General features: G+C 59.7%; 1 protein-coding gene across 1 annotated transcript in view; it reads right to left on the bottom strand.

Annotated features, from left to right (window-relative positions):
* Positions 1-2,310: 2,310 nt before the first annotated feature.
* Positions 2,311-9,476, bottom strand: part of NID1 (nidogen 1) — a 54,443-nt gene continuing 47,277 nt past the window's right edge. The window contains 7 exon segments of the mRNA XM_027770855.1: positions 2,311-3,891; positions 3,894-3,941; positions 4,570-4,682; positions 5,229-5,352; positions 6,290-6,407; positions 6,410-6,476; positions 6,978-7,149. Coding sequence (XP_027626656.1) covers positions 3,824-3,891; positions 3,894-3,941; positions 4,570-4,682; positions 5,229-5,352; positions 6,290-6,407; positions 6,410-6,476; positions 6,978-7,149 — 710 coding nt within the window. The 3' untranslated portion in view covers positions 2,311-3,823.

The raw sequence follows: 9,476 nt of genomic DNA, 5'->3' as shown, positions 1-9,476 counted from the left end.
GGCTGCCTTTCATGCTCTTGAAAGTATTCTTTGATGCACAAGCATTAAATTTGAGAAGTCCAACTTATCTTCATTGTTGCTTGTGTCTTATCCAAGAAATCATTGCCAAACCCTGCGTCATAAATACCTTTCCCTGTGTCCTGGCCCTTCAGCATCAGCCGCCTGTCTTCGGAGTCCACAACCCTGATTTCTGGAAACAAGAACCTTGTCCCACTCCTGCTCTAGCAAGCCACCCCAGGAACCTGGGCTGCTGTCACCCAGCTTCTGTGTGGGGCTGGAGGTGGGGTGGGGACCACCAGCAAGGCAGAGCTGAACCCCCGAATCCACCAGCCTCTGCATCGAGCTCTCTCTGGGTGCCTCAGGGGCTCTGCTGGCCTCAGAGTTCCAAACCAGTTGCTTCAGACTGTTCTTGCCGTGGAGTTGTTCTGAAGGAGGGCTGCATTCCAGGAGCCCCCTCCTGCCATCTTCCCCAGGGCTGTCTCCAGGTATCTAGGTTTCAGGGCCAGAATGGGACAGTGGGAGTTTTAGCCCTAATATAAGTTGTCCCTTTCAAGACATTCATGCTGGCAGGCTGCATACTCATTCCGTAGGGGCGGCCATGGCACGGGTGGTCTTCATGTCCCAGTCCGCCCCAATCCCGTGACCAAACTGTGCTCAGTACACCTTGTCACTGTGCCCCTGAACCTCCATGCACCTTCCGCTGGCTCACGTGGAGGCCATTCTCACCCCACAGGGCACTGGTGGCAGCTTGGTCCGGACCAGGGGCCTCGCTCCATGGACAGCGTCAGAGGGGCATCTTTCTTCACTCTGGAGGTGAGGAGGGACTGGCATGCAGCTACAATATGTTTTTCTTTCTTTCTTTTTTTTTTTGGAGAGATTTTCACTGTAGGGCACGTGCGCTCGCCAGACAGACAGAGAGAGACATAGAGACAGAAAGCGAGAAATCATCCCCCAGGGGGGATGGCCATGCCACAATCCCTTCTCCTCCATTCTCCTCTCAGGATCTTGAGCACGCACGCACATGCGCCAGGTGTGTTTAAGCCGCCGGGTCCGGGACTTGAACTGCGGTCAACTACGTGGGAGTCCAGCGACATAGCCATTACACTAACTGCTGGTCCCTAGAATACGTTTTTCTATAAAAATGAAAATATGCAAAAGGGTGGTTTTGGGGTCTTTGGTATAATTGTTTTTTTTGTTTTTTTGAGAGAGAGATTTTGCTATAGGACATGTACACTCACCAGAGAGACAGAAAACGAAAAGTCACCCTCCAGGGGGGATGGCCACATCACAGTCCCTTCTCCTCCATTCTTCTCTTGGGATCTTGGGCTTGCATGCACAATTGCCAGGCCTGAGTTTTAACTCGCTGGGTCAGGGACTCGAACCACAGTCAACTACGTGGGAGTCCAGTGGCATAACCATTATGCCATCTACTGGTTCCAGTGTAATTAATTCTTAAGGTAATTACGAGCCCGTACGTGTCTTGTAGAGCAACATGGGAGACAGACCACCTCTTATCACCCGGGGTCCGGTCCCTGGGTCCTTGAGTTTGCAGATTATGGCTGTCTGTCTTCCCAGCATGAATCAGCCCCTCAACGCACAATCTTTTCATTCAAAACAGAGAGAAAGGTTTTCTTTTCAATAAAATTTTTTTAATCTTTCTGCACGAATACAGCTGTAAACAAGGATTCATTCAATACTTGTATAAATCTGGGGGAACAGTTAATAAGCACCTTCAGTGGATTCCACAGCTTAAGAATGTATCATTCTAAAAATCGTAGAATGAATTAGTAAAATCAGTGAGACAGTTATAACAATTATATAGACTCATAGTGAACGTTTGCTACAGAGGACGTGATATGGAATGATAAACACAGGGAGTAAGACTGACTGTGGACTGGGCCACGAGACAGACCACGTCCCTGGAGCTTGTGATTCTTGGGGATGCAGTTGCCCCAACCATCTGATCACGTGAGGAGAGCCGGTCCCCTGGCTCGGGCTCCGAGGTTCTGTGAGCAGGTGAGGACCAGGCAGGGCGTGGGGCGAGGCCAGAAGTCGGGCTTGAAGGAGAGGGACGGATCTCTCCCCACAGAGCAGGGAGCACCTCCTGGCCTTGGGGAAAGTGTACCTGCAAACACTTAAGGTAATTACGAGCCCGTACGTGTCTTGTAGAGCAACATGGGAGACAGACCACCTCTTATCACCCGGGGTCCGGTCCCTGGGTCCTTGAGTTTGCAGATTATGGCTGTCTGTCTTCCCAGCATGAATCAGCCCCTCAACGCACAATCTTTTCATTCAAAACAGAGAGAAAGGTTTTCTTTTCAATAAAATTTTTTTTAATCTTTCTGCACGAATACAGCTGTAAACAAGGATTCATTCAATACTTGTATAAATCTGGGGGAACAGTTAATAAGCACCTTCAGTGGATTCCACAGCTTAAGAATGTATCATTCTAAAAATCGTAGAATGAATTAGTAAAATCAGTGAGACAGTTATAACAATTATATAGACTCATAGTGAACGTTTGCTACAGAGGACGTGATATGGAATGATAAACACAGGGAGTAAGACTGACTGTGGACTGGGCCACGAGACAGACCACGTCCCTGGAGCTTGTGATTCTTGGGGATGCAGTTGCCCCAACCATCTGATCACGTGAGGAGAGCCGGTCCCCTGGCTCGGGCTCCGAGGTTCTGTGAGCAGGTGAGGACCAGGCAGGGCGTGGGGCGAGGCCAGAAGTCGGGCTTGAAGGAGAGGGACGGATCTCTCCCCACAGAGCAGGGAGCACCTCCTGGCCTTGGGGAAAGTGTACCTGCAAACACCTCAGTGTCTCAGGGCTCCCTTCTGCGGCTCTCCCTCCTGGGCCTTGCCTGGCTGCTCCGCCCCTGGGACCTCTCGCGGGACCCCAGCCTGTGCTGACGCAGCTCTGGGGTGCGAATTCCTGTTATTTCAGGACTGGGAGCAGTGGTAAAGGGCTGGCGAGGGCGGCTCACACGGCCCAGGGCACGCCCTCTACACAAGCACACAGCTCGCGGCGTGGCCCTGACTACCCCGAGCCCGGGGGCTGAACGGTGGTGCTGGCACCGGGCTGAAGGCCAGCGCGGCACCGAGACCAGGGGCCAGGATGTAGGTGCTTCGGGCAAAGAGGAGCAGCGGGCAGTCTGGTACCGCTGAGGCACAGGACACACCCTAACCTTGCTCACCTGCTCCCACAGCCTGGTCCCCACCAGACGACCGAGGGCCCTCGCAGCAAGGCCGACATCCCACCCAGCAGGGGCAGCTCGCTCTCGCCCACCAACCGCCCATCCCCAGGACGGCCTGGCTAGGGCAAGGGCAGAGCACACGCCTATGACAGGGCCTGGGCCGGGTGAAGGTGGAACTGGGGGCTAGAAGACGGGCGTGTGAACAGGAGCGGGACCAGAGATGCAGGAGTGGGTGAGGCCCACCACCTCCATCCCGACTGGTCCCACAGGCCCGTCAGCTTGGCAAGGGGCAGACAGGGCAGTGGGCACCTCAGAGAGTGGGCTCCTGGGACCACAGGGCAGGGGCCACTCGAGCATGGGGAGGTTCTGCTTACCACCAGAGGCCCTGAAGGGGGAACAGGTCCCCGGGCACTGGGCTGGGCCCAGAATCCTGGCCTGGGGCAGTGTGAGCCTGTCTGAGGGTGGGGGTCCTGGCTTCATGGGGGGGACCTGGGGCCTGGAGGAAGCTGCTGGCTCAGGCCGGGCTGACCCTGGGCTCCCGCCATCCGGGAGGCCACTCCGTCCGGACCGGCTTGCAGTAGGCTGCTGTTGTGAGGTCCGGGCAGCAGGACGAGGGTCCCCCCTCATTTCCGCTCCAGGCAGTCGACACCCAGGGTGTTGTCGGGGCACCGGCAGGGCCTGCTCCCAGGGGCAGGCAGAGGTGGGTGCAGCCGCCGTTGTTCACTGAGCAGTAGTTGTGGCCTGGAAAGGCAGAAACTGTTGGGCAGCTGCCTCCCACCCGCTCTGCCCTCCAGGGTGCCTCCTGCTCCCCTTCGGGCCTACGAAGCCAAGCCCTGAGCCGGGGACGGGGCGTGGGTTCCCACCGGCCTGCAGAGCACGCTCCTGCATGGGGGCCTGGCTCTTCGGCTGGGAGCTGGGGTGTAGGCGCCACGCCCTCCTGAGGAACAGGACAGGAGGCGAAGGGACCGGCCTAGGGAGCAGCCTTGCGAGGCCCAGGCGCCACAGCCGTCGGCACAGCCCTGTGACGAGCAGCCGGCCCCGCCCCTCTTTGTGAAGTGGGTGAGGACAGAGCCTCGCAGGCTGCCGAGCGGCGACAGCAACACCAGCTCGGGCACTCGGGCTCCAGCTGACACCCACCCACGGCTGCACAGTTGCTCTTTCGACAGCGACTGTGGCTTTAGGCGTGGGTCTTACCGCAGCCCGGATGCGACACGCGTGTTCCCGACTGGAACCCGAGGACAGTCGTGCCCAGCACAGTCTGGACTCAGCTCTCCCTCGCTCGCCCGCTGTGCCCATGTGCTCTGGGTCTGCCTCCCCACCACCCAGCCCCGAAGTGAGGGACTGTGTGACCCGGGGCACAAGGCGTTACCTTGGGGACACTGAGAAAGGGCAGTGGTGATTCCGTACAGCCGGGTCTGCTTGTGGGGGTGGAAGGCATCTGTCTCCTTGGAAACAGCGAGATCGACAGCAACCACGGAATTTCTAAGGAGAGCGGAGGGCAGAGGGCAGAGGGCAGAGGTCAAAGTCACGTCGGATGGTGTGACCATCACAGCAGGACGGCCTATCTTGCAGTTTGGGGGACAGGGTGAGACCTGGAGGCCTGGCCGACGCATGCCCCTCCACCTGCGTGTCCCTGGCTTCCTGTCAGAGGACAGAGTTCAGCTGGCTGTCCCCTAGCTTCACACCCTGCCGGGATGGGGCCAGCTGTCCTGGCCTTAGACCTGCCCTGGGTCGGGGGGTCAAGACGCCGTGAGACACTGAGGCTGAAGAGCTGTGGTGTAGCAGGGCGTGACATGGCATGGAGCCACCAGCCCTGTGGCCCAGGCCAGCTTCTGGGGAAGAGCTGGCGTGCTCAGGGAGCCGAGTCTGCAGGCTGGAGACCCCCCGCCTGGGAGGGGGCAGCTGCTGCCGGGCACCTGCAGCAGAGCCTGGCCCTGCTCCCCTCACTCCAGCCACCAGAGGGCGAGGGAGAGGGGCGGCCTCTGGAGGCTTGAAGGTCAGGCGAGGAGGCGGGCACAGGGCACCTACGTCTTCCAGTCCGTGTAGTACACATTCTTCCCGTAGCTCGTCACGGCAAAGGGGTACTGCAGCCCCTCGAGGACCCTGCGTCTGCTGGGCCGGCCGGGATCCAAGCACTCCGCCCGGTTGGTGCCTGCGTGGGGCAAACAAGCCATGCATTGTTCACCAAGAAACAGGCCCTTTGTCAGGGCCAGGGGCGGCGAGGGCAAGGGCGAGGGTGGGAGGCCAAGGGACCCAGGGGTAGGGCTGTTCCGAGACCAGGGTTGTCTCTTCCTCCAGACTTGCTGCTGCTGGGGCGGCCGAGACAGTGCTGGGGCCACACTGTCTCCACCGTCCTTGGCAAGGACCACGCCAACCAGCTTTTGATCAGCCCCTCCCTGGGGCCCCCTCCCTGGGCTGCCCCTCTAAGCCTCGCTCCCTGGCACCCCTCCCTGGGGCCGCCCCTCGAGGCCCTCTCCCATGCTCAGACCTGTTGCACTGCCGGCAGTGGCACCCAGCCCCCCACGCCTGGCGAGGGCCAGAGGCTGCTCTGGCGCTCCTGTGCTCGTGCCTCACCACCCGTCCCCACTGGGCAGGGGCCACATCTCGGGGCACCTGCCACAGTGTTGGGAACAGAGAAAGGCGGTAGAGACCTTCGGGTGAGCCGCCACCATGCCTCCCTGAGCGCCCTCACATTGCAGCCCATGGACGCCCACTCCTGCTAGGCAGGTCACCAACAGCCACCGTGAGGGCTGCTCCTGCCTGCTCAGAGTCCTGTCCGAGGCCTTGGGGACACAGTAGCTGTGAAGGCGTAAGAGGATGACCACGGGCGCCTGCAGTGCCACTGAGGGCCAGTTGGCCATGCCAGAGAGCAATTGTTTCAGGTTGTGCAGGCCAAGAGGCCAGCTCAAACACACACGTGGGTGTTTCTACAACCCCTACAATGTAAGGCTTACCAGTGTAAACACAGCTCCCAGCCGTGGGATATGCAAAGAGGGGCAGCAGGTGAGGTCTGGCCGAGGGCCGTGGTGGGCCAGCCCTGGCGTGGGGGCCAGCACGCTCGCAGGGCCGCGTTAGGGTGTCGCCCTCACCTGCATCAACCCAGCAGAGCTGGGACGAGAACGCGTCGAAGGTCAGTCCGTTGGGCAGGCCCAGGTCGTCCTGCACCAGGACCCGCCGGCTCGGGCCGTACATGTCAGCGGCCCCCAACTCGTGCCGTCCATGTAGGCGGCCTCAATTTTGGGGCTGTCTCTGTTCCAGTCCGTCCAGTACAGGTTCCTGGAGGGGGACAGGGGAGGCATGACAAAGGAGCACCAGGAAAAGTTACGACAGACCCTCAGGAGCACCGGGGCCGGGACCAGAGCCAGGAAGGCACGACAGCCGGAGGGTCTGCAGCCACCAGCCCTCCTCCCTCGTGTGGACTTGGGTTTGGTCCCTGGCTCGCACTTGGTTCTTGTTACTAATGAGGCCAGTCTCTCTACCATGGCTGACTGCAGCACTCAGTACAGCTGTTAGCAAACGAAGCTGAGCACAAACCCGGAACGGTGTGCAGGAACTCCCTGTGTGTGGCCATGAGGCAGGAGCGTGCTGCAGACCAGGGACCTGCCTAGGGCTCATCCCAAAGGGCAGATCCAATATGCGGGGCTTCAAAATGTCCGTGGAAAATGGAATTTAGTATGAGTTCATTATGGTGCAAGAAAACCTGAAACCCATACTCCCCAGGAACGACTCGAGCCCCCAGCCTGCCGCCGGACAGACCACACAGTTATGCAAAGATACCCTCGCACGGAGTCCACTGCGATGCCTCTGGGGTTCACCAGACCGGTTTCCACCAGCACCCGGCGCTGCGTGCCGTCCAGCTTGGAGACCTCTATTCGGTCCAGGTAGGAATCCGTCCAGAAGATGTTGCGGCCGAGGTGGTCGACGGCGATGCCCTCGGGGCTTCCGAGATCTGTGGGGAACACAGGGCCCCTCTGATACCATGCAAGCGGCTGGGCCGGGGTCTGAGTGCTCGGAGCTCCTGCACAGGGCCTCTGACGCTGGAGAGACCAAGTGAGAACGCCAAACGCTTGCTCATGACCTTGAAGAGACCGATGTAAAGCTGCCGCTCCTTCCCCCGCCTCCTGCAGGCGCCCACTGCGCGCTGCCTGGGTACTGGGACAGAACCGGTAATAACCTGTGGCTTGGCCTCAAGGAGCCAACGGCCGGTCACAATTCACACTGAGTCCCGGGTTCCGCGGGAGCCTGGAGGAGGGATGCTGGGCCCAGCCAGGGGGGACTGGGGGTGGTGACAGCTCTCGAAGAGGGCTCCTGAGCAGTGTGTGTGTCAGGCACAGACCCTGTGGGAGTTCTCAGGTAGTGAAGCCAGCACATGGCAGGCTGGACACAGCGTGAAGAGAACCGTGTCATTTTACAGGCTGGAGGGCAGCAGGGGCCAAGCTGGGTGCTGTGTGATGAGCTTGGGGTTGGTCTCACGGGCGAAAGGGAGGCGAGGGATCTCCAGAGAACAGGACTGGGACAAACAGAACCGTCAGTGAGGGGCCGGCGGCCAGTTCCGAGAAGCAACATGTTCCCACACCCACAGCTGCCACTTCTGTACAGTACAGGGACAAGGATGGGCGAGCGCCTGCCAAGAGCACTCACGGCCCATTCCTGGGTCTAGCAATGGTCGTCTGGCCAGGCTCGCCGTGGGCCCCTCTGACTCCACCGGAAATTCCGAGAGCAACGGTCCTGGGAACATGCATTGTTAAAAACTGAAAATGACAAGTTGACTTTTATTGGTGTCCTGCGGGAGTCTTTCCTGCAGGCTGACTGGGGACTGGCCGTCCCACGGTCCAGCTGAAGTGCGGGCAGGAAGGGGGAGATGCCTCCCCGCAGGGACCAGGTGTGACACAGCCGTCCCAGCACCGTGCTACCTTGTCCATAAGGGAATGAGCCAAGCCCTCAGCCCCTGCTGTACCCTCAGCAGAGCCCCTAATAATCACAGCCAAGGATGCTGGCAACGTTACAGTCGCCCGAGGGCCCCCAGGACCAGGGACCACGTGAACATGGTCCCGGCTGCGCAGGCCACCACGGAGCTCTGCAAAGCATGAACTTAGTTCCCACAGTCCTAGAGGCAAAGGGGCAGCACGACCGACCTCCAGAGGACCCTGGCTTCCGACAGAGCCAGGGGAAGCCATCTGGGCGTGCTTGGAAGGAACGGGCTGTGTGGGACGCGAGCGGCTCAGGCGGAGGAGGGGGCAGGCAGTTCCCGAGAATGTTCTCCGGGGGCACCTACAGGCACCCCACAGAGAGCTCCAGGTCAGACTCAGCTTGCGCACAGCCCGATCCCTCTGCAAACCTGGGGCCACGCCTGCCTCTCCACGCGGAGAATGCTCCTGTGGGCGAGGGTCTCCAAGGACAGGCCTGGAAGACCTCGGCCCTTTGCTGCAGAGGAAGAGGGCAGGCGGCCAGGTGTTCCCGGCACAGCCTGTCACAAACAGGCCCAAGGGACTGACCATGAACACATGGCAGGGCCTTGAACACCGAGCAAGAAGAGCGGCTGGAGTGCGACTACGAGATACCAGTAACAGGACAGGCGGTGCCCGCCTCCTCGCCTACGCCCGGGCAGTGAAGAGCAAGTTTCCCTCTCTTTAGACACAATTTATTCCTGGTAATCTTTCTTCTAGAGATACATGTTGATTTCATCTGTTTCCCAGTAAGCAGGCTTTTGCTTGGAACACATTTTGCTGTGCCTAAAGCTTTCTTAGACGATTCTCACTCCAAGAACAACAGGAAACAGCGACCCGTGACCTCCTCCCCTCCCCTGGGCTTTGGGATCGGTCGTAGCTCACAGCAGCACTAGGAGAGATTAGCTGTGCAAGGCACGCCAGCCCTGTTCGCTGAGCCGGAGCACAAGACCTGCAGAGAGTGGCCACGGGCTAGTACTTAAACAGCCTTTGCCTGGAAAAGGGGTCCAGGGTCATGTGCAAAGTCACAAGTGCTCGAGCCCACTTCAGCTTGGTTTCTGCGGCCTCACAGTCCAGGAGCCAAGGAAGGGGACAGTGCCCCGGGCTGCCCCACAGGGATGGGACCTTCCGGGGCACCAGCTGCAGAGACAGAACAAGACATTCCATCCCTGGGGAGAAGTGTGAAGTGAAGCCTGCATACGTCAAGGCTGTATCTCTGACAGTTCTGCAGAGGAGCATGCCGTCCGCCCAGCCAGTGAGACGCAGCCGGGTGTGGGCGCGACGCCGTCGGCCCAGCCAGTGAGACGGCGGCTGGGGCTGAGCGCGGCGG

This window comes from Tupaia chinensis, unplaced genomic scaffold, assembly GCF_000334495.1.
Source record: "Tupaia chinensis unplaced genomic scaffold, TupChi_1.0 Scaffold000161_1, whole genome shotgun sequence".
Lineage (NCBI taxonomy): Eukaryota > Metazoa > Chordata > Mammalia > Scandentia > Tupaiidae > Tupaia > Tupaia belangeri.
The sequence above is the reverse complement of the archived record's forward strand: the minus strand, read 5'-3'. Positions and strand labels throughout refer to the sequence as shown.